Consider the following 26,466-nt stretch of genomic DNA (forward strand, 5'->3'; position numbering starts at 1 on the left):
AAGTTATTCTGTATAAAGCATGCGCAAACAATGCAACGCTAGCTTCTCATAGGCTAAAGTAATTCTCTGACAGGCACGCAGGGAGTATTGCAGGGTGACGCAGCATCTAGTTCCCTCTTCAGGGAACCAAGGTTATAGTCATAACCGGTGCGTCAAGAAATTATGTTGTAGGAATATTTATACCCACGCCACCATAATGACTAGTGTCTGTCTTGCGTGAAATCGTGAAGAACAGCACTAAGACGAGAGCACCTGGAACCCTGGAGTGGAGCCCAAGTCCAGGTTGTAAAACCTCACAAATGTGTGCGGTGAGGACAAGCATTCCGCATCACAAACCTCTTGAAGTGACACTCCTGACAGAAGAGCCTTAGAGGCAGCCATACTCCTAGTAAAGTGGGCTTGGATGGACATAGGTGAAGGTTGTCTCATATGCGACTCATATGCAACTTTCCACTTGCTCATCCTCTGCTTCAATGCTGGGGACCCCAAAACAGATGAAGAGCTGTTTTGATTTACGCCAAAGGGCAGCTCTGTGGACATAAGCATCTGAAGCCCAAACTGGACATAGCAGATTGTTTCTTTCCTGGTCTGGATCCTGGAATGGAGGAGGACAGAAGGCCTGCAGAACAATAGATCTAGCCACATTAGTGGCTAGAAAGACTTGCTTGCATCGTAAATTAATCCCATACCACGCCTAGAAAAGGGATCCTCTGTACTGGAGAAAGCACACTCTTCTTGGCGTTTAGCCTTAAGTACATGTTTAATGGCCCCTTTCCCCAACAGAGTTTTTACCTCTTGTTCCATGACCAGAGCCTGCTCCGGGCCTACCACTGTGGGCAGTACCCCCATAAATCTGGGCGGGGTTGGCAGAACAGCCCCCTGAGGACACCAAGGTGAAATTGGGCACCGTATAATGAGGTGTTGACCACTTAGCCCCGGAGGGGACTGTCCTCAGAGGTCTTACTCCACTGGCGTCAGGACCTCTTTTCCACTGCCTTCTTGACAATAATGACAGTCCTCAGATCAGCCTTACCCCACGAAGGCTGTGGTTGTGAGCGCCTCCCCGGCCCCCATTCTTTCTGTGGGGGAGCTTGGGTGGCGACTGTTTGTTCGGCTGCTCCCTCTGAGACCTGAGAGCGGTTGGGGAGACGTTTCTGAAATGCCGCCGCCTGTTTGCAAGCCTCCTGAAACCTTTCAACAACTGTATTGAATGTGTCGCTGAAGAGGCCAGGAGGTGACAGAGGGGTGTCCATGAGGACGTTTTTATCTTTCTCTTTAATGGCGCTAAGGTTGAGCCACAAATGTCTTTCCGTGGGGCTGCCACAGCACGGCCCATGGATTTGTCTGTCTCCTTGGTGGCCCGCAAAGAAAGATCTATGGCCCAACGCAGCTCGCTGACTCCGTCCAGGCTGATACCCCCTGCTTGCAGCAGTGACATCGTGTGAAGACACGCTGCAGCCTGACCAGACGCTGCATAAGCCTTACCCACAAAAGCCGACATTGTTCTGACCGGCTTGGGTTACATCGGGGCTTTCAGGGACGATCCAGACTCAGGGGAGAGATAGCTGGCTAGCGTCTCTTCCACATTAGGCATCGCCTCATAACCGTGCTCTTTATATCCCATAATCGATGAATAGTTTGTTCGTGAACTATACACACGATAAGAGACTAGGAGAATCAGGAGATCAGGGAAAAAACGGTAGGCCCTAGCTTGCTTTTGGGACGAACGTCCTAAATCTCAGCCGGTCAGTCGTCATTTAATCTGGCAGCGCAAGTCACAAACTCCACCAACTCATACACAGGAGAGTGAGGTGGCGTATCCTCAACATCTCCTGTATCAATGAGTAGCAATATCATCTCCTGTAGCATCAGTAGCATCTCCTGTAGCAATATCTAACTACTCAGAGCTAGATGATTGTAGCACTGGTGCCTCACTCGGGGTGGAAGAAACCGCAGCGCGTGTTTCCAAGAGAAGACCCTGAGAGAAGGCACAGGATCTAGCAGGTGAGGGCAGGGGTAAGGCCAGGCCTGTCTCTTACCCCTCTGTTAGATCCACTTGCGATCCCCATGTGCCTTGGCAGCAGCGGGAGCCGAGCCATGAGGAACGTGAGACTGAGAACCCTTCCTTGAAGAGCGCCAGGCGGGAGCGAAGCTTCTGTAATGGAAACTTCCTCCCTCCCTCGAGAGCTGACTGTGCATGCTCCGATCCCAGACAAACAACACATAAATCATGTGTATCCCCACCCGTGATGTAGCGTGGGCAGAAATTAACACACAATCTAAAATGCTGCTTGCTCGCCATAATATATAACTGCTTTGCGTACTGGGACAGACAACACTAAATAAGACATACGATTTCACAGAGTAGCATTGCACTGTTTGGGTATGCTTTATAGTTTCCTAGTTCGTGACGTCACCCGCCTCTGACGTCCCATCACACCATTGGACTGATTTCAAATGTGCTTTACAGCGTATTCAGGCAGAGTGTTCCCACAGCGTCATTTCTCAACGCAGCACAAGTTCCCTTGAAAGGGAATCACATTATGAGGGTGCATGTAAATGTAGATGCTCATTGATGTGTGGTGTGAGAGCGTCATGACTGGTTCTGAAAACTTGCTGGACGTAGTCACAGTAACTAAAAGAGGCAGGTCTTTGGGGAGGTCAATTAAGTCTCCAAAAACATAACATTCACTTCGCACTTAAGTATATTATTTAAAGATTATACAATAATAGGCCTACATTTCCCATATAGCTACTCCCAACAACACAAATGGGATGTACATAGGAATTCAATGACTCACAAAATATATGATGTAAAAACTCATCTTTTTAATGAATATGAGGGTTACATAATTATAACCATGTAATTATAAATGCAGCCAGAGCCCCTGATTTGGAGTCTCCTAGTGATATAGATATTTCTGTCAGGGTCACTATCGTCAAAGATGATTGACAAGTAGCATATAGTTTGGATTGGCGATCTGGTTCTGTTCTGGGCAAGAACTCAATGCCCATCCATGACGCCTAGCATTGATAAGAGCAGGGAGAGCAGCGATAAACCCCCTTAGGGTAGACAGAACAGAACCAACAAATGTATTGCAGATATCATTAATGTTCAGTAATTTAATGTACAATATAATTCAAGAAAAATGAGCCAGAAGGCCAAGTCCTGACTGGATTAGAGGAGGAGCTGGGGATGGAGGAAGGGAATTTGCTTCTGAGCAAATGGCGCTGGGTAGAGCTGCTGATAATACTGAATGGGCCTTATATATGGATGTTGTGAGAGGCGTCATATTCCAATAGGTAGACGTGGATCAGCCGAGTCAGCTGATGTGAGCTTCACTCACGTGACCTGCCAGAACTAACGCAACGCTTGATATTAACAATATGGAAAGTATGTCACCATATGCAAATGCTTTTGACATGGCAAGTAATATTTAAGAACATTTAGTTATTCAAAATATAATCTTGTTCAGTGAGTCAAGTGTTCTGTTCGTTTAATCATAGTATTTTGTGAGAACCTCTAGATTATTATGCTTTCTTAAAGCATTTAATGACTTTGACTGGTGTGACCCAATGCACTTGGATTGATTTAGTCATATTAAATCATTTCCTTGACCGTGCAAAAGCAGTTAATTTACATGTTGACTGACATTACTGACAAAACGTATACCATTCAGTCATAATGTCAGAGAAATGTATTATTATCTCTGGACTATAATCTCTGGACTCCGCCCTGAGTTTCAGTAATCCAATTTATTATATGCGAGAAAGATAAAAGTGAATTTGGCTTAAGATCAGTTAACACAACCTCCATTAACAACCACAAATTTCCAAAGAGACAAAAGACTGTAGGGTACATATGGTGAGATATGATGGGTATTCACTCTCTCTCTCTCTCTCTCTCTCTCTCTCTCTCTCTCTCTCTCTCTCTCAGAAGTCTGTTTCTGTGCCTTTCTATGAGCAGTGTCTGGTGCAAAACAACATTAACTGCACAGATCAAAACTTAAAGCATATATAAAGTTAGGAATTAGTAAAATGCATTAAGAAACACAAACAAAGTGCAAGATATGGAGAGGTTAAAATTTTTAATATACATGAAAGTATACATTCAAGAATGGAGGAAAAACATCAATAGAAGTTCAATATAAACTTTGGTCCTTTTTATATGTACATCGTTACCAAATATCCCATGACATGAATGATGTGCAAATAACTACACAGTTGAGAATACTTCAGAAAACATGAGATGGCCATTTGCATTCTTCATAAACCAAAGCAAATGCTTGGCAAAATGTTAATTTAATTTTCTTGACTTGACTGATACTCGTAGTAGGACTTTGGTTCCCTTATGAAATTAGGCCATAATGAGTTAAATAATATTACACAGTTCTGAATTATATTTCTGTAAGCTATGTATGGCACATTCCTTTGTCCTGAACAACAAATTATAAAGATTTACATGTGAACGAACAATGATATATAAAAGAACATGTATGTGTGTTGTGTTACAATATAAAATTAGGTGTGTATAGTGTTAAGAGCTGCATTGTCCTGGTGATTTTCAAAAACTTCACTGGGTTTGTAAACAGCGTTATTATAGGCTACTGTTTCAGCCTCATGAATGGAAATTTTGCGTATGTGACTTTTTATTTATGGTAGGTCTATTGTAAATGCTTTATTGCAAGCAGTTCAGATACCAACTTAATGCAAAACAGCCAGCTAACCTCAGGCACACTCAACTATTGAGGCCAGTGAAATAACTCTGGAATAAAAAAGAAAATGAGACAAAAATACTGATTCACATAAATACCTCAAAGCAATTTTCTACAGGTGTATTGCTGAAATAAAGGCTTCTCACATTGCTGGCTTTCCAGTCAATAAGTGACCCTGCAATATTTGAAAAGCAGAGAGAGAGAGAGAGAGAGAGAGAGAGAGAGAGAGAGAGAGAGAGAGAGAGAGAGAGAGAGAGAGAGAGAGAGAGAGAGAGAGAGAGAGAGAGAGAGAGAGAGAGAGAGAGAGAGAGAGAGAGAGAGAGAGAGAGAGAGAGAGAGAGTGAGTGACCAAGACCTACCAACTACTGACCAAGAGTTGATGCTTCTGAAATATACTGTATCACACCATAAATATCTTTGTAAATGGCAACTGAATGTTTAAACTTTTCCAGGTGAATGGTTACAATGTTTTTATGGCTACACATTAATGCCTTTCACTCTTCAGAAACTCTCATTGCAGCCATGCTTTTGAAAAGACTCAATCTAGTACATATTAAAACATAAATCTTCCCATTCAGTCAGGCCCTACAAACTACATTGACCATTTCAGCTAAACACAATGAATAAAATCAATAAGAGTAAGCATGTAGACAAAAGTGAACAAACGCTATAGTCAGTGTGCTCTCAGTGCTATGTTTGCGTAGTCAATTATAAGAGCAGTGTTTCTCTGGGGACTGTAACAGAAGCAGAGAGAAAATAACTGATTAATATCAAGCTTCAGTGAGAACTCAGGCCCTGTCCCAAATGATGCACTTGACGTGGACCTGTGATCTTGTGGCCTTCGCTTGCACGAGTTTGTGGCAACATTTGTCATGTTTCATGATTTAGACTCATGACTCAAGAGCGCCCCGTGTGTTTGTAATGTGCCTTCTATGTGTCCTTTTGCGAAGACTTCACAGCAGAAGTCTTTTTAGCAGCTTATGTGGCATTATGTCACCAAAACATTGACTATGAGGAGGACTGCAAGGGTTGATGTGTCATTTGGGACGACAGGGCAATAGCAACATGTTATGGCTGGCAATACAGTGACAGATAAAAGACATTTCAAAGGTATTTCAACAGAAAAAGTATAAAAACATCAGCAATATGTATAACGAAGTATACCCTTGTGAAAAAGAAGTACACTTTTACATACCTTTAAAAATGGAAATAGTAAAAGAATATACTTGAAAGTTGTTTTCAAACACTTAAGTGCATGTTAATTGCAATTAAATTAAAATGCATTATAATTTGCATTTAAATTAAATGCAATTATCTGAATTTTGGTGAGTGTTTTTTTGTAGTACTTCTTTATATGTAATTTTATAATTACTTACTGTTTTTGAAATACTGTATGGTTAAATTGTACCGCCAAATGTACTGACAATCATTTATGGTGAACTAAAATAAACTTTCATTTCTATTGAAATTTGTATGTCATGTATTTCAAATATATGTTATATGTGTTCAATAAGTTGCAATTTAGCACATTTAAATCAACACATTACAGTTAAAATGATAATCAAGTACTTCACATGTGCTTTGTTAGTCAACACATCAAAATAAGTGTACTTCTTTAAATCCCAACAAAAAATGATTAAAACATAATGATTAAAACAAAGTTAAACCTTTAAATTGTCATTACAAAGTGCACTTTTCAAAAGTGTATTTACGTATGTTAAGAAACAGCCATGAAAGCGTACTTTAAGAGCACTTAAGTTTAATTCATCTTAACTTTTAATATTTGAAGTACATTACAAGTGCACATTCAATATAGTTAAGCACACTTCTTTTTCACAAGGGTACATTAGGCTAAGTGACAATTTAGTAATCTTAATCAAATTTAATTGTAAATTAGTGATAGGTATACTAGACCAGAAACTTCAAATAAAGTTGATTATTTCAAACACGTGACTTGACATCTGTCATTTGCAGAGTGTTTAAAAGTATTATTCTAATAAATAATGATATGATGTTTTGGCCACTTATACGTATTGCAAATACTACTTGCATGCACTTTGCTTTGTTTTAAGTCACAGAACTGAATCTGTAATTCACTTGAATAGCTTTGGCAAATAAAGCCACTCAGCGAAGGACACGGCATATTTATATTGACAGTGAAACAAATTACACCTGTCACACAGAGCAACAACATGTGTAAATTATAGTACATATCAATTTGAAATAGCAGACATTCTAATCCTAATCAATGACACAATGTGCTTATATAGTCATGGTGCTGCTGTATTATAACTAACTATTATCTATGTGTTTCAAATGTACACATTATACACGTATTGCTAGTTCTGCACCTTCTTTTAAAGAAATAGTCACCAAAAATCACCATTTACTCACCTTCATGTTGTTCCAAATTCAAATGACTTTCTTTCCTTGTGAAACAAAAAAGGAGAATGGTTGGTCTTTTCCATGCAGTTACAACAAATTTGGATTGAAGCCTTTGAACCTTGAAAAAGGACGACCAAGTACAATATAAGTACATGCTATATTTCAGGTCTTCTGAAGCCAGTGACAGCTTTGGGTGAGAAACAGACTGAAATTTAAGTCATGAAAGCATGTTCAAATAGTTCATGAGAGAATAAATCATTATTTTGAATCAGATGTTTACATTGAATCTGTTGATCGGGTTCAAAATGCCAGTCTGATTGATCTGATCGTAAAAACATAATGATCTGGATCTGAAATCATTGACAGCTCACTGCGGGAAAGATTTCAAGGCTATCGTGTGATTTCGGAAGACTTGGAATAAAGCACACACGTCATATGATCTGGGTTTAGGATACTTTTATGGTGCTTCTCAGACAACTTTAGTCCCCTTACACGAAAAGAGCGACAACCATGATCTTCAGAATATCTACTTTTATGTTCCACAGAAGAAAGTAAGTCACACATATGACACAAGGGTGAGTAAAGATATGTTTAGGTGAATTACCTGTTTAACAGTGACAAGAACCTAAATAGTTCATGTCTTTTGCTGTTACTAAGTCCTACACTTCTTCTGCAGGCCTAACCTGGACAAAGACAGTGAGAAGAAAAGGCCTTCACTCAGTATTTCATTATAACGTCTCTGAGAGACGTCTTGCTCTAAATGGGGAAAATAGTTTTCTGTGCCACTGAGAACTCACCATATAATGCGCACAACACCAACAAGTCAGTTTAGCAGTGGTTAAAACATCAACGCAATTTACTTTGTCTTCCTCTTCAGAGCCCAGCTACAAGACCATTCCTTAACGTTTTTTCAGACCATTTCCGTATTTAACGTCGACATCTTTAAGGAACAAGATCTTGAAATATCACAGACATTCACTGTCCAAATTGGGATTCTGAACCTCAAATTCAGCCACGAAACTTGCACAGATTGGCTGGCCGTATTCTCAAGCCACCTCTGAGTGCTCGAAGAAACGTAAAATGTGTTTTGTAGTACATTAGACACGTTTAAATGGTCTCTTTCTGTTCCAGACTGTTCTTCTTTTGTGGTTGATAGGTGCTAGTGGAGCCATTGCTCAGGATGGAGCCTTTAGTAATGCCCGTACTGACCGTGGACAAAGGGAAACTCTCGTAACTCTCCGGCGGCCCCCAGCAACGGCATCTGGAAAGCAGCAACTTCAGCTCCTTCTGGAAGTTATTGTTCAGGAATCCATAGATCACTGGATTGACACATGTCGACGCCATGGCGGTGAGGTGACAAGCCGAGAAAATGGCATTATGCTGGCATACGGGAATCGCCTCGTGGTTCCAGTCGAAAATAGTGTTGAAGACATTCAATGGAAGCCAACACAGCGCGAACGCTGCAACGATCGAGGCTAGCATGGCGTTGACTCGCTTTGAGCCTTTGGCCTTTTTCTGCCGCCCACCTCGAGCCCTTTCCACCATGTCTTTACGTCGACTGAGACGCAGGAATATGCGGAAATAACAGACGAGAATGAGCGCCAACGGTAAGCAGTACTGGCACAGCAGAAGTGTCGTGGTGTAAGTTAGCCGATTGCCCTCAGACGGCCACTGCTCGATGCAGATGAAGTGATCGCTGAAGGGGTTGAAGGGAAGACTGAGGTTGTGGAAGGGCGAGTTTGTGAGGATGTTGAAGGAAAGGAACGGGAGGGAGATGAAACACGCTACGATCCAGATAACGGCTACAGCCAGGTAGGAGTGTCTGACGACTGGTTTCCAACCGGTGGGATGGATGATGAGCTGGTGTCTTTCCAAGGCGATTAAAACCATGGAGAAAATCGAAACTGTCACGGACATACACTGGACGAATGGCGTCACCTTACACAAAGCTTCGCCCAAAATCCACCGATCCATTAGGGTGTAGATAATGGTGACCGGCAAACACACCAGGCAAACGAGGATATCAGAGCATGAGAGGTTGACGATGAAGATGTTAGTCACGTTGCGCATCTCTTTCTGCCGAGTGATCACTAAGACCAGGCATGTGTTGCCCACCAGGCCCACCGCTAACATGGTGCTGTACGCGACGATGAGGAAAGTGGTGCTGCTGAGAGAGGTTGGACAGACGGGATCCTCAAATAACCACGAGCCAGAGCTGTTGTTCAGATGAGAGCGCTCCATCGCCGTTCGGTCGCAGTGCTGTCTCTTGAAATGTCTGGCTTAATCTCCAGGGAAGTGAGAAAATGAAGTGTAATCGTCCTAGCGTAAGACTGCTCCTTCCCAACGACAATTGTCCTTTAGTTTCCAAGTTGTCTCATCTTCTTTTCTTGCATCCCACAGAACTGATGATCTGTGAAACCTGTGGACAGAAAGACAAAAAATGGCTCTCAAGATCAGAAGAAAAACCAAAGTTGTAAAACATGACAACAGTATGAAAGCCCCCCACTCAGATTCATCCCGCTTATTAAAACTGAATAATGAAAAACTGAAAAATGCTGTTGCTTAAAAGTATAAAAGTCTATATTTGGCCAATCCAATCAAGATGTATCATCTACCTACCCATCATTTTACTCAAACACACAAAATAAATTTGTGCCAAGACTAAACTTCTCTCTTCCATACAACAAAACAGCATACATTTATATTATAATTTTAATTGTAAGGTATTTTTTTATTACACACACACATATATAAATGAGCATTTTTATGCTTTTAATTTGACTCTTTTCAGTGACATTTTTTTAAATAAGCCATTTCAATCACTTACTAATAACTTTTCCATTAAAGTGAAATTACTGAACCTAAAACCAGAACCTTTAAAAGAAAAATGTCAGATGGACATAGAAGTTTTTGCATCTGAAGTCTTCGTATACGCTACAGACCTATGACGTCCCTGTCTCATACAATCACATACAAATAAGAAACATATTGTCCTAAACCAGAACAAAATATAGAACTTTCCAAGTAATCTGTGTTAAAAGCAAAGCAAAGTGCTTAGCCTTCTGTTCACAAGAATATTGGTGGCACTTTATTTTACAGTCCTGTTCCGCATGTGCATGTGCTTATAGTAATTACAGCAGGTAATAACTTGCTAACCCTAAACCTAACCTTAACCCATGGTTACCTTATATTACCTTATATTACCCAGTACTTTCTTAGGTAAGTACACAGTAAGTACACTTAAGTGCACGTTCTGTAAAATAAAGTGCAACCAAAATATCCTTGTTAGAGAAATAGGACAGTTACAGACTGAAGCACCTTGTTGTCTTTGATATTTATTTTGTTCTGCTCTTTTCGACTCTAGTCGTTCCATTACTTCAAAGTATTCTCTTTATCTCCCTCTTTGTATTCAACACGCACAACACCAAAGTAGTGAATTATGTAACATTCTCTGGTAAATCAATTTTTTTGGACAATCTACCTAACACCCCCCAAAAAGACAAATACATCACAAAGGCAAAAAAAAATAAAAATAAATAAACCCTCATAAATTTTAATTTTGATTGCAGCTTGCATCATTCATTTTTAATGGAGCAACAGTGGAAAAAAATATATACACATCAACATTGTAACAATAACAGACACTTTTAGCTCAGTAATTCTACTAGAGAGGAATCCCTTCCAGAAAACACAACAACATGAATATTATTTAAAGAAATGCTTGACTTTACAAATCTATCTATATAGAAAAAAACTATACTTTGGACCAACTTAAAAAAAGTCTTATTTCTTACAGCCAAATGTACACTCACCTAAAGGATTATTAGGAACACCTGTTCAATTTCTCATTAATGCAATTATCTAATCAACCATCACATGGCAGTTGCTTCAATGCATTTAGGGGTGTGGTCCTGGTCAAGACAATCTCCTGAACTCCAAACTGAATGTCAGAATGGGAAAGAAAGGGGATTTAAGCAATTTTGAGCGTGGCATGGTTGTTGGTGCCAGACGGGCCGGTCTGAGTATTTCAAAATCTGCTCAGTTACTGGGATTTTCACGCACAACCATTTCTAGGGTTTACAAAGAATGGTGTGAAAAGGGAAAAACATTCAGTATGCGGCAGTCCTGTGGGCGAAAATGCCTTGTTGATGCTAGAGGTCAGAGGAGAATGGGCCGACTGATTCAAGCTGATAGAAGAGCAACTTTGACTGAAATAACCACTCGTTACAACCGAGGTATGCAGCAAAGCATTTGTGAAGCCACAACACGCACAACCTTGAGGCGGATGGGCTACAACAGCAGAAGACCCCACCGGGTACCACTCATCTCCACTACAAATAGGAAAAAGAGGCTACAATTTGCACAAGCTCACCAAAATTGGACAGTTGAAGACTGGAAAAATGTTGCCTGGTCTGATGAGTCTCGATTTCTGTTGAGACATTCAGATGGTAGAGTCAGAATTTGGCGTAAACAGAATGAGAACATGGATCCATCATGCCTTGTTACCACTGTGCAGGCTGGTGGTGGTGGTGTAATGGTGTGGGGGATGTTTTCTTGGCACACTTTAGGCCCCTTAGTGCCAATTGGGCATCGTTTTAAATGCCACGGCCTACCTGAGCATTGTTTCTGACTATGTCCATCCCTTTATGACCACCATGTACCCATCCTCTGATGGCTACTTCCAGCAGGATAATGCACCATGTCACAAAGCTCGAATCATTTCAAATTGGTTTCTTGAACATGACAATGAGTTCACTGTACTAAAATGGCCCCCACAGTCACCAGATCTCAACCCAATAGAGCATCTTTGGGATGTGGTGGAACGGGAGCTTCGTGCCCTGGATGTGCATCCCACAAATCTCCATCAACTGCAAGATGCTATCCTATCAATATGGGCCAACATTTCTAAAGAATGCTTTCAGCACCTTGTTGAATCAATGCCACGTAGAATTAAGGCAGTTCTGATGGCGAAAGGGGGTCAAACACAGTATTAGTATGGTGTTCCTAATAATCCTTTAGGTGAGTGTAGGTCAATATAATTTTGGGGGGCTTTTTACTAATTAATTTAATCATAAACAAAACCTAAATTAGCTATAATATGAAGGTAGAATTTACACTTAAGATAAAACAAAAAGCTTTTGATCAATGTTTAGTCCGTGTTAAATTTGCTTATTTAATGCTTGTTATTATGCCTTTTTTTTAAATGCCACATATGTATTAATAGTATACATTAGCCATCAAATGGGTTATTGCTTAGATAACATTAAAAATAACCAACTATGTAATAATGATCTTTATTGGTGCATCCCCAATAACTGACAGAACTAGAACAGACTCTATAGGATATGCGTACGTGATGTTATCAAACTTGGTTATGAAACTGTTATGGAAGCACATCAAGTTTAAGCCCCACAGCACCAACACACTTGTTGCTCCAAAGGTCTTGTCCCCTGGACATAAAAACATTCATCCAATACTGGGAAACTCTGTCAGAAAATGTGAGCAGAAAACCTGATAATTAAAGCTGCACTTGCAGACGCACTCCTTCTCTCCATCTGTCTCACAGATTTCTTCTTGATGATTTCTTAAAGTGCTCTGCAGTAATATCTACTGAGCCTGCACATATAAGCACACTGGCAGGTGATGAATAACCTAGAAAGGTTTAACAATGGGTGAGAATCTAATTATGAGCAGAATCCTGCTGCGATAAGACCATCTGATTTCCTCGAGCCAGAGAGAAACTTAAAACAGAGAGTAATGAGAATAAATCCTTTCGGTTTGGCCTCTTTCTGTCTCTGATTTGGCTAAGAAAATACTTAGGAAATAAAATACTTGGGAAAAAAGGGCACTCTCATTAGCAATCTTTCAAAGTTAAAATAATGGTTTAACCAAACGAGCCCCAAGACTTTGATTGGACGGGAGAGAAATTAGAGTGTAATTCTGCATACAAACAGCCAAATGACATTTAACAGCAGACACCAGATGCAATCATTGCATAAAGCCTGAGAAATTACATAATCACCACAACAATAATAGCTGTGATTGGCATTAATGAATAATTCATTCGACTATGTGCATTTAAATTAATTTATGATTGCAGATTTTGTCCTTTTGAGAATGTTGCAGCTTTTGTCTTTCTTTTTTCATTTTAATCCACACACAGTGAGATTGGTGTTGTGCAGGATCCTCTCCATCTGCAGAGTCCTTTCCCCTTTGGACAACTTTTTACATATACTTTATTCAGTTATCAGTGTACTTATTCTTAATCATGAAATTCATTTTTAAAGAATTACTGTGTTGTACCTTAACATTTACCTTTCTTTGCGTTTTCAGACTTCGGGTCCCTAAAGTGCACTTTAGCATACATTTAAAAAGAGTACTTATTACGAGAATGAAATAATATTCTTGTTACGGTGTGGTAGTCAATGAAGATGGAGTAACAGAACGCTGGAGACAGGAATAGATAAACTAACCACACTTGACAAAACATAGTCATAAACGAGAACCGACAAACTAGAATGGAAACTAACAGGGAACAAATGAAGGAAAGTAACACTGCATCTGAAAGCTTAGGCTGGTGACTTGTTGCATCGCTGCCCTATCAGGCAATGACTTTCTCTGGCAGCGTTTGAGCACAAAGGTGTCTCACGAAACTGATTTCAGACAGACCTCTGAAACTCGGCAGCATAACACAGACATCCCACCTCTCCGGAAAGTCCGGGAGTCTCCCGCATATTGACAGCTGAATATGAGCTTCGAGATTCACCGAGATTCGTTACACCGGCCATTGTTAACCTGGTCTAATAGGTGCTCAACCTTCATTGACCGATGGAGGCCATGTTTTTTGAGATACGCCGATGTCCTCATAGACCATCATGGCACCTTGGACAAAGACACTGCATGGCAATTTTAAAGTCAATCAGGGGTGCGTTTCCCGTACAATGACGTAGCTCGCTGCTTAACTAACCTGGTGCGATGCATCGTTGAAGAAATCAACTAGCTAGTCACGACTGTTTCCCGAAACCGAACTGTCGCAAATCGGTCATTCAACCACGTTGGTTAGTGGTGTCATGCAGCTGGTGGAGTATTAACTTCTATTTATGAATCTGTTTGAGATCGAATTAATGCTGTTTTGCTATAAATTCACGAGTTCGCACTTATACCAAATTAAACAGAGTAAAGATTATGCATATTTGGCGTGCTGTCCGGGGTGGGGGGGGCTGTTAAACTGTCGACGAACGGAGGTCAGTCTGCTGTATATACACCTCTTAATTCGTTGATTGGGTTGATTAATTGAATGTGCTCCACAGGTGTTTAATTAGCTTTGATTATCTGAACGTGCTCTTACCGAACTTTGTTAATAAAACATAATTTACGGACATGGGATCTGAGGAATATTTCTCATTTTTCTCAGTTATCTTTTTTATTTTCATATTCAATCATAGGCTCGTTCTTACGTACTAGAGGTCGTTCGCACATGCGCACTCTTCAAAAACGGTGCTTTAAATCTCTTGACAAACTAAAAGACGAAAATGACATTTGTATGTATTCTAAATAAAAGATACAGATTGTACTGAATGTCAGCTTGCTTATTTTGCTATTTATTTGGTCCACATGTCACGCAAACAAGAAACTCTGCTTCTAACCACAGGTCGAGAGCTGTTGTTTCGGGAAACTTGTTTGAACTACGCTGATGACGACGAAACTCGCGAACATAGTTGGCTAACGATGCTTTTGGGAAACGCACCTCTGACTAACGTTTGGATGGTTATATCCATTTTCATGTTTTTTTCCCTGTTGATGTGCCGATGTGCCATCTCACGGAAATGAGTTTTTGCAGGAAGGGATGTCATAACATTATAATGATCTACAACAAAATCCAGCGAGCTTTGGTTATAAGTAAGCGCATATTTAAAGTCCCCCAGTGGTGAAAAATCAAGCTTTTAATGTTGTTATGTACTTTAAGACAAACCATGTGTAAATTCATAAGTCGACACCATTGCTGAGTATTTTCTCCTTAAAACTGCAGTGAACCAAAGACAGTCTCAAAAACACGCTTTGAAATCGCTGGTGTTTCTGACGTCGCAAACTACCTTGTAACCAATCAGATCAACGTGTGATCATCAGCGAGTGGATCTCTGAGCTGATGTGAGTGAGTGGAGGCGGGGCTCATTTGCATATTCATAGAACCGCGTATACTAAATGAGGCAAGGGTGTCGAGTTACATTCAATATATTTTAAGGCATGACCAATTTTTTTCATGGATTTTTTTTTTTAAATATGTCATTTTGGTGATCAAAGGTGAGTTTTAAGTGATAAAATGATTGACTGCAAGGGGACTTAAAGACATATACGACTATGTTTACTCAGATACTGAGTAAAAACAGGTGTTTTTTGACAAATTTTTAGTGAATTTGTCCATTGAAGCACAAGTAGGCATGAAAGAGAGCTCAACTTCACGCACTGTCTGAGAGACGCAGCTTTCATGTCACGCTTCGGATGTTAAACTTCCCTTTTGCACTTGAATATTTACATTGGAAAGGCTGAAACTTTTGTGATGATGAAGCACTGACCCGTCAACTGTAGAGAGCATTGTTCACATTTGTTCACGTTCATGTTGTCCCAACATTGCATTTGTTAGAATTCAAAAAATTGTTACTAGCGAACTGACACCGTTTTATACTCTCGCCAAAGCCATTTTGCGCTTCGCGAGTGTTAATTTTAGGCCCTGTTTTGTATTATGGAAATGAGCAGCTTGAAGATTCTTCACAAATTCACCTTTTGGGGAATAAATATAACATTGAAACAACATGAGGGTGAATAAATTACGCAATCATTCCCTTTAAGAAAAGGCCCATCAGCCCCTTTATGGAAGCATCCATCTAATTAGAAATAACTAGCTTAAGTATAATTAACACAGATCCCAAAGGGTTCTTGCAGTTAACTTACAAGTGACAGTAAATCAATCACAGAGTCTCAGCCCAGATGTGCCTCATATACGGCTGATAAGCTGTAATAAAGCTCATTATTGCCCCCATCTCTAACCTGCCCCTCTCTAAAGGACACTGATTGTTTTCAATTAGGAGGCTTTAGACTCTGCCAATGAATCTCCTCCTGGGTGACAGTGTGTTGCAATGAAGCAGAGACACTCTGTTCAATATCTGAGACAAAGAGCACATGATGCACCATTGGTTGCACACACAAAGGTTTAAACATCAATAACATCTTCCCCGCAGAGCTCTCAATTCAGTCATCATGACTCCTTCATCTTCAAATAGACAACATAGAGGGAAAGAGAGTTCTGGCCAGCCCAAATCTGCTGTTGACTTGTTTCAGACACCTGTAACGTGGAGGTAACCGTAAGCTTTAAATGTCAGCTGGTTTCTAGGTGGACCTAGCTGGTTATTTGAAAAATCAATTTGAAAAATTGATGCATCTCTTGATGGAAATACATTTTGTGATGTTATTTAAATCAAGAGGTGCATACATTTTTGGTCAAGATCTTGATTTTACAAGTCCAGCACTCTGTAAAGTCTCCTCCAGCACATCCCAAACACTCTCAATGAGTTTAAGCTCTGGACTCATTCATGTGTGAAAATGATTCTTCAAGCTCCTCACAACCATTCTTTCACAATCTGAGCCGGATGAATCTGCACATTATCATCCTGGAATATGAACATGAAGTGTCTTCCTAAATGGTTGTTTAAGAAATGAAAAGCTACACACTCCATCAATTAGAGTTAGAAGAACTGATGCCAAACATATAACATGCCAGAAATAATCACTGCAATAATGATCCAATCATAAACTCTTACGCATTTGCCTATTTAAATCCAAACAGCAACCTCTTTTTTTTCTTTCTTTCTTTTTTTTTTTTTTTGGCCGGGCAATGTATTTTCATATAGAAAACAGTTATTTTAAATTGTAATGATATTTCACAATATTACTATTATACTGAATTTTTGATCAAATAAAAGCAGCCTTGGTGAGACTTCTTTCAAAAATATAACAAAATATAACCGACCCCAAACTTTTTAAAGATAGTGTTTATAAATATGTATTGTTAATGTTACATTATAGTAGATGTTTTACAAGTACAAGCGGAGGGTGTCATATTTTCCTACCCTCTATGTAAGTCACGTGGCATTTAGAGCTCAGGTGACGGATCTCTTTGGGTATTATAGATCTCCTTGTAAGAAACCAGCTGCCATGACCCCAAAAACTAGCAAAAGATGAATTTTCCAGCAGGGCTGTCCGCTCATCCAGGGCATTGCTGGTGCAGTCGCTGAGAACAGCTAAAACTGCAGGTCCCTGTTGACGCTAGACTTCTGTTTTGCCAGAAGTGCAGGTATGAATTTTTAAGAGGTACTGCGTGAGTTCATGACTAAAAAGGAAAAATGAAGTAATGCTGAAACTTGTAATACATTACCACAAGCCATGCCTTTCTTTCTGAAACGTGATAGTACCTGGTGTGTGTTTGGAGAGAGAAGTGACATTGCCTATTATGTCTGAATTGCTGCATGGAAAACATGCCACAACTTACAGTTTCTATCTTCAAAAACATGTGCATTAGCATGCATAACGCAAAGAGAGCCTAAATTTATAACAGAGCTTGCCATGGGCGAACACACCCTGTGATAGCAGGACGGATTGATTTTTGTCAAAATTTGCTTTGATAGTTTTCAGATGTGGCACAACCTACAGTGCTACAGTCAAATGAAAAACACCCCATAAACATGCATGTTTTATTAAAGTTAATGAACAGTGGCGTGCCGTGCCGTGCCGTGCGGACACAAATTCATCAGTGGTTTTATATTCTGAAGGGTAAAAAACATGATTTGCATTCAAATACAGCAAGTTTTAAACATGTCTCTGCGCATGCTGTGCTTTTATTTATTTAGAAGAACAGCATGAGCTTTACAGTGGGGTTCAGAAATGTGAAACCACTAACAGCTGGGGTTTTGTCCTTTAGATCCTGAAGAGTTTTAGGATTTTGAGCAATTTAAAACAAAGAAAAGTTTAAATGAAAAAAATATATATTTTAAAAGAATAATTCAAATAAAAAAGTATATTAAATAACTACAATTAATGCATAAATGACATAATATTATTTAAAATTAATGATAAATGTATATATAAAATAATTATAAATACATAAAAAATAGTAAATAAACTATAAAAGAATCTGCACTATATTTATGTGACTAATAAGCAATTTTTGCGCAATTTCTAGGTTATTAAATTAGTAAACCTGGGTCAACGATCAACTCTTTACTTCCATTAAAGAATATGATGCTTTTCGGATCATTCTTAAAGTGCATCTATCTTTCATGCAAAGTGTAATATTGCTGTTTGTGAATGTAAAAGGTCTGCTAAATTGTTTGGAGATCAAAGTGCACGAAAAATGTAGTTATTGTCTCCTAAAAGAAAGAATCTAGTTACGTAACCTACGTAACAATGTAACAAATTTGCATAATGCCAGTCTATGGTCTTCATTGGCTGCTCGTGAACAACGTCTACTTTTCCCCGCCCTCAAAAACTGTAGTTGTAGTTGAGACCGGAAGAGTTTGTTTTGTGTTGTCGACATGTTGAGAAGACGCTGTTTTCTGCTGCGAAAGCAAATCTACTTTGATGCACTTCCAAAGGATGAGACTCGCGCTGGAATTGGTTCGGTAAAACTAACGCCATTGTTGAAGTTTGTATCACTGTATCAAGTGCTGAGTAAGATCTGGAGATAAAATTCAGATATGACAATGGGCGTTTGGTTTCCGAAACGTGCTATAAGCGTTCGACCAATCACAACATGCTGGACCATCTGACCAATCAGAGCAGAGCTGGCTCTCGGAAAGGAGGGGCTCATAGAGACACTGAAACCTTTATCGAACCATTTCAGACACTGTGAGAAAAGAGCTGATGCTTCAATGTATATTATGGGAAAATGTAAGTTTTTTTGACTTTGGAAGCATGTAAACATATTGTACATGATTAGAATCTCACGTGAGCTTAGTCACTTTATTTCACAAAGGATCTAAAAACGTCCTTAAGTGCTGCTGTTCTCTTTCCTTTTTCCAGAGCGTACTTTTCACCATGATAAGGGAGAGAGAAACAAACTGGTTTTAGATCAGAGAGGCAGCCATCAGCTGAACGTGTCGAAGATGAGAGGAGTATCACGAGTGCACCTTCACTCTGTCAGCCATCTCACGTTTAGACTTTTACAGCATCCTAGTTTTTACAGAGGTAGAACACTAGCAAATAGGCTTATAGACCTTATTTTGATCCTAAAACCGACAGCTACTGCCTCTCTGTGACCATAACCAATACTTATGCTAAAAATGTTCAAGCAATTATATTTAATCGTCAAGTGAGATTTAATTTTATCACACGTCAAGTCAGTAAAAAACCTATAAGGAAACAGAGAACAAGAGTTAAACTGTTCCAGACCTCTGAAGCAAAACTCAAATATTATTTGAATATCATTTTTCAAATAATTCATTACATGTCACAAGAGATCAGGAAAGAAAAACTGGTTTCATAAAACTGGCTTCAGAATTCAAAAAAGAAAGAATTCTTGAGATCACGCATGCTATTTTTAACAATGCTGCGATGACTTATGAATCTGACTGCAAATGCTTATTTTTATGAGGCAAAATAATATCACGATCACATAGGTAGAAGAAGACATATGTGACCCTGGATCACAAAACCAGTCACATGTCGCACGGGTATATTTGTGGCAACAACAATACATTGTATGGGTCAAAATTATTGATTTTTCTTTTATGCCAAAAATCATTAGGATATTAAGTAAAGATCATGTTCCATGAAGATATTTTGTAAATTTCCTACTGTAAATATATAAAACATTTATTTTTGTGAGTGAATGCAGCACAATCGCCAACATAAATGGACAACTTTAAAGGAGATTTTCTCAATGTTTCGATTTTTTTGCACCCTCAGATTCCAGATCTTCGAATAGTTGTATCTCTTTTTTCAGATTTAAAAAAATTGACCCATGTGACTGGTTTTGTGGTCCAGGGTCACATATCTTTCTTTGTCCTAGACCTGTTTTACTGAAACGTTTGTCTGTGAAGATCTCCAAACTTGTCAAACCTTGCCCAAACTGATCTGATCTGCATTCAATCTTAAGCTAAAATCAGAAGATATACATTTGTTCCTCATGCACTTATTAATAACTTCATACAGTTATGTAACAGGTGTCTTTAGTTGAGTGTGAAATAACATTTATAATGAAAAAGCAGCGTTTGCCCATTTCACCAGCGAGTGTGAATCAAGGCTTTTGATGCGTCACTGTTTGCCTTTGTCTTTGATACCTTGGGTTGTTAGGCATTTATGAAGTTCAGACAGCTCTGAAGAGAAGCACAGCCCAATTATAATGAGCACAGCAAACCAGTTATAAATATCTACTGTAGCATTCATGACATTCCCATCGTGGAAATGACTTTGAGTCTTCACTCGTTGGTGTGTTTTTTCAGAGCCAAGCACTTGTGTTAAGAGGCTGGCTCTTATTGAAAGAGCTATTAGCTTGAGATGAAAAAGATATTTGCATATTTCCATAGTAATAAATGCAAAAGCATAAATAATGGCTATGTGACTGTAGTGCATTCTGGTGTACAGAGATTCAACATTTCTTTGCTGTCTTGAATGAGAATGAGATGATGTAGCAATTCATTTGATCAACATACTTTGTTAATACCGCTAATATGCATATCTAAACTATGATCAATCATGCACAAAAAAATGCATGACCTCTTAAGATGTTGTTTGATTGAGGGTTCAGATTAAATGAATCAGTAGCCTAAAACAACTTCATCTCTACTTTCAACACACACACACACACACACACACACACACACACACACACACACACCTAACACTGGTTTCCATTGTTATGGGGACTGCCCATAGATGTAATGATTTTTATACTCCTAAATCTACCCATCACAGAAAACTTTCTGCATTTTTACATTTTCAAAACACTTCATTTAGTATGATTTATAAGCTGTTTTCCTCATAGAGACAAAAAAAAAAAAAAAATCCCCAAAAAGCCAAAATTTACGGGTGTAACTAACCACCATAACAGCCTTAAAGCCTATCAGGCTGGAATACCAGGTGCGCACACACACACACACACACACACACAAACACGACATTAAACTGAATATAACAGCACAGAGCAGAATAGAAAAAAACATAACATCAGATTAGAACAGGAACAGGAAAACAATAGAATACAACAGAACAGAGTAGAATAGAACAAATAAGAACAGATGAGACCAGAGCAATAGAATAGAATAGAATAGAATAGAATAGAATAGAATAGAATAGAATAGAATAGAACAACAAAATAACAAAAGACAGAATTTGTCAATATAGAAAATAACAGAATAAAACAGTGCAATAGAATATAGAATAGAATAGAATAGAATAGAATAGAATAGAATAGAATAGAATAGAATAGAATAGAATGCAGACCGATGGTCATAACCATGATCATGCCAACTGACAGGACTGAACAATTAATCCGATCTGAACCGAACATCATCGTAGTCTCCAATTTCACGTTTACGACTTAGAAACTATGCAACATCTTTCAGACCCTCTGCATCCATAAATGAAATAGGCTGAATCCACAATGCCACACTGTAAAGATCGTTTTACCATGAAACAAATGCGCTAAATGTTTCGGCAAGTTCCCTTAATTAAACCCCATTTGTGAAACTCTGCTCACGGGCTTCTTACCGTGTGTGCCTGGCGTGTGTCCGTGCCTGCAGCTCGAGCTCAGATGTCCAGGAGCTTCTGTTCTCTGCTGTGCAGGAGTAACTGGTGGTTTGAGGAGCTGAGGTTTATCAAGCAAACCTGAGGCGCAAGAAGGAGGTGCCTTCAGATATCGAGCGCGCGAGAAGTGTGTGTGTGTGTGTGTGTGTTGACATTCACTTCATTTCCTTTTGGGGTCCGTTCTAGAGACCCATATGTAATAGGCACTGAAAAATGCTCCAATTATATAGCCTTCAAAATCTTTTTCCTTATTAAAACCCACACCCTCTCTTTTAGCACAGTGTTCTGTTGAAAAGGGTGTCAAAAGGTGTTTTACCCCAGTAAGGAATTTTTTTTATCAAAAAGCAATAATAACAAATATTTTGCATATTCATTTTTCATGCCTGGGTCGTCTGATTTCATGCTGGACATGTTGAAGTTGATATCTATGTAACTACCAGTTCTCATAAAATTAGGAAAATTATTCATTATGTCATTATGCTTTTTGAGCCTTTAAGGGAGAGTTTCGGTTCCCATTGACTTTTTTTTTATTTTTATTTTTTATCCAAATACTGGAAATCAAGGGCAACCTATACGTTTTGATAACCAACATTCTTCAAAATATCTTCTTTTATGTTCCACAAAACATAAACAAAAAAACATACAGGTTTAAAGTCCCACTGAGGTGCCTTGAAGGCGCAGCTTTATTCAGTGTGTATTTTCCACTGAAACAGGAAGACAAGGCGGGGCATATCAAACAGCTCCTCCCTTTTTTTAAAATAGCCAATAGCGTTTAGTTTATATCACAGCTCAGGCAGAGCTGTTGAGCTCAACAAAGCCGCAGTTTCCTCCTAAACTCTAACCGTTTCTCCTCATAACCTCCTCAATATCGCTTTAAAATACAGTATTCTTCAGAATTCAAAAGGGTTTGATACGTTTTCTGGTCTGAAACCAGACTTCATTCGCCCCGATGGAAAGCAGATTTACACTGTCTGAATCGTTCCCTATCCCCTATATAGTGCACTATGTGCCATTCACCATGTAGAAAATAGCAATTGTGTGAACAAATGACGGATTTCAGCCGCAGCTTCAGCATCCATTTATAATGTAGAGGGCGGAGCTTCAGATTCTAGAGAGTGTTTGATTGGACAGAAAATCTGATGAGAAGCTGAAGTGCAGAGTGATGTCATCAAAATCATTGATCCTTATTGGCGGAAGTGAGAGACTGTAAGTTTTGCTTATATCTTGTCATTGTTTTGGAGCACACTAGCTTATAGATAACAGTAAGGCTAACATATTCATACTAAAAGCCAAAAAAGTTACATTTTAATTTCATGGGGACTTTAAAGGTGCAGTATATAAAATTGATAGCTAGCGGAAGAAATGGGTAATGCAGTCCAAATTCAAAATATTGGAGAGACTTGTTGCTCTGAAACATATTATGGTATTTTTATGCTTTAGTACAGTCAAAAAAAAAATTTGTGAACTATATCTTTAAAAGGTCTCTCAGACAGAAAGGTCAAAAGTCAATGGATAATAATTCCTTACAGTTGAAACTATTATTTCTTGGAAGACTGCAATCTGCTATTCAAATGTTTCAGGAAACATAATATATATATACGGTATATATATATATATATATATATATATATATATATATATATATATATATATATATATATATATATATATATATTTAAAAAATAATCAAATAAATCAAATAAATAAATGTTTTGAAAAGTATAAATGTTGTTTGAGAGGAATAATCAAAGTAAGAGTTATTTAACAGATGTCAATAATGGGTTCAGTGAACTATGAGTGCAAACATGATTTATTTTTTTAATGGTTGACTTAAATGGTTGATTTTATGACAGCTAGTCATTTATACTAAGAATAATGGATGACTTATAACTGGTAAGGTTTTGCATTGTGCACAACTCAAAACTTATCAATTTTTTTTTTTATAAATTTCACAAAATGCATATTCCTCAATATTTCATCTACTGCAGTGTATTACAGTCTACATTCTGGTAAGATATTAAAAGTCCTATATAGAACCACATTAAGACACAATTATTCTTGAGACTTCGAAGAAATGTAATGCTCATTCCCATTAGAGGCACACTTCCATAAGAGCAGTGTCATTAAACACACACTGTGTTTTCTGGAACAATCCATATAGAGCCTCTTCTTGTTCAAATGTTTAATCTGTTCTGCAGGTTTTATCTGGACCTACCTGGGGCTTCCTGGAGCACTTGTAATTGACATTTCCAAATGATGTTGTTTGTCCATTCACAGACCACTACTAAGCAGTCGGACTGCACTCTGTACCTTTACATCTTTATAATTCAGATTTTTGTCCTACATATGTGAAAGATAGTGACGTTGGTTTAAATGAGAATGGGGTAGGAGTGTGGATTTATCACTAGAAGCTATTAAATGGTGGTAATGTTCATCTGGGGCATGGGACAAAGGTTTATTTTGTCAAGTAGAACATCTTTTGTGGTTAAAGAAAAAATTGTCCAACCCCCCACTTGAACTATCCAAATCAAAGGGAATGATGGCTGATAAGAATGTTCAAGGCTCTATAACCTCAACCTTTTACATTCTGAGTGTATAACAGGAACATTGTTTTAGGATCAAAATGATGCTGACCCTGCTTGGTGAAATTATGGTTATCCCAGGATGCTCACAGTTCTGGCACTCGTAATTTCATGAATAAAGGTGCTGTCAAATTAGTGAAATTTCATGGGCAAAAAAGGTCTATTGTCAATAATGTAGTGACGTGTTAAGCACATCTCACAAAGAAGTCTTTCAAAATCAAGCAGCTTGCTGTTGGGCAACATGGCAAATCCACATGACCAACTTGACAATGTCCCAGGTGAAGATGCTGTCATTTTTTTTTTTTTTTACTTTTGTAAACCCAGCCAGTATAATCACAATGGAAGCATCGAAACTGCAATACTTAACACATACTGGGCCCTATCTTGCACCCAGCGCAATTGACTTTGTACACGACGCATGTATCATTCCTATTTTGCACCCGCGCACAGCGGACTTTTCCCTCCACAGACACACGTCGGTAAATTAGGAAATGAACTTGCGCTCCCGGGAGTGGTTCAGAGAAAAGAGGAGGCGTGTTCCGGCGCAAACGTTCCCTGGTGCTATTTTGCAGTTTTAGAAAACAATTCCGCCACTGACCAGGAAAACCCTAGTCTAAAGTCAGTGGCGCGTTGCGCATGTTATTCATATGCTATTTTAAGGGTGCATGCTGTAATGTAGCGTGTGCACATCTCACATGCACTTTGCTTATCTCATCTACACACAGACTCAGCAGTTCTCATTTTTAGAAAACCATACATTAAAAATATTACCACATGAGGGAAATCATTGTTGTGTCCATGAAGATGTGAAAAAATAGGCATAAATCTAGCTTACACATTTACCCAAATTTGTATATGCCTGTTTAACCGAAGCTAATTTGGGTGTGTTTCTCCATCCCCATACAATGTCACTTCTCTGTCTTTTACGGCCCTGATGAGAACGTCGGTCTCCTCGGCTGTGAACCGCTCCTGGCATGTGCCTGGCAAATCCGCCGTTATAATAGCAATCCGCCATGGAACAAGCGCGCCTGCTCTTAAAGGGAATGTGAGATGTCGCTCTGATTGGTTTATTTCACGTTACGCCCAAACCACACCTATGAGTAATGAAGCTACTTCAGACCAACCCATTTTAGATTTGCGTCGGGCACAAGAGTCATTTATCCCGCCGGTATAATAGGAACAGCGCCCGAGATCCCCCACAAAGTTACTTGCGTTTCGCACTTGATACTTGCGTTTCAGATCGTTAAAATAGGGCCCACTGTATGTAACAACAGCAAAGGGTAAAATGTGTAAACAATATGATGTACGCGCTAAATCCAGCGTTAACTCAAATCTGCATATTTATAAACACAAGACAGATGTCACTACCTGAAAGTGACAGCAATTGGCTGCGTTTTTCGCTTTATTTATTTATTTGCATAAAGAGAACTACCCAACCTTATGACGCTATCAGCCGCTCTCAACAATTTCTCCAGTCTGTTGTCAATCCGACAATGCACCTCACGAGCATGAAGCATTCTGTTGGTCACCACGATGAATCCACATGAACAACTTGAAATCTTTTGCCCCAACGTGAAATTCCCAATCGCGTGGATTCCTGTTGAAATGATGGATTTTGCATGTGAAAATTCACTGAACAATGGTAAATGTGACTGCAGCAGTAATCCAAAGCAAATCAAAAGTTCCTACCATAATCTTCATATCATAGCAATGAATACTTTAGACAGAATATTACTATTTGAATATTTTATGGCAAGACAGTGTCAATGGTATGATAATATTAAAAACATTTACCATCTATTCATTCATGGGGAAACTAATAGTTAGTCTTTAGAAAGTAGTGAATAACTAATGTATCAGTGTGAAATGATATTAGAAATGAGAAATTTCACTGCTCAGTCAAGGACACTGTATTCTTTTCCTTGACAGCTCGTCATTAAGAAGGTGAACAATTATTAACCATTTGCATAACTTTGAATCTTGTCACA

The 26,466-nt window shown here is 38.9% G+C and overlaps 1 protein-coding gene across 1 annotated transcript; it reads right to left on the minus strand.

Annotated features, from left to right (window-relative positions):
* Positions 1-6,541: 6,541 nt before the first annotated feature.
* On the minus strand, positions 6,542-22,008 carry npy8br (neuropeptide Y receptor Y8b). The gene is made up of 2 exons (XM_079897634.1): positions 21,861-22,008; positions 6,542-9,519 (listed from the first exon to the last, which is right to left on the minus strand). Exon 2 carries the CDS (start codon positions 9,339-9,341, stop codon positions 8,208-8,210), a length of 1,134 nt encoding a protein of 377 aa, XP_079753760.1. The 5' UTR covers positions 9,342-9,519; positions 21,861-22,008; the 3' UTR covers positions 6,542-8,207.
* Between the last annotated feature and the right edge of the window lie 4,458 nt (positions 22,009-26,466).

This window comes from Squalius cephalus (assembly GCF_949319135.1).
Source record: "Squalius cephalus genome assembly, chromosome: 16".
NCBI classification, from domain to species: Eukaryota; Metazoa; Chordata; class Actinopteri; order Cypriniformes; family Leuciscidae; genus Squalius; species Squalius cephalus.

Coding starts and splice junctions, on each gene's coding strand:
- npy8br (XM_079897634.1), bottom strand. CDS start 9,341: ATGGAGCGCTCTCATCTGAACAACAGCTCTGGCTCGTGGTTATTTGAG.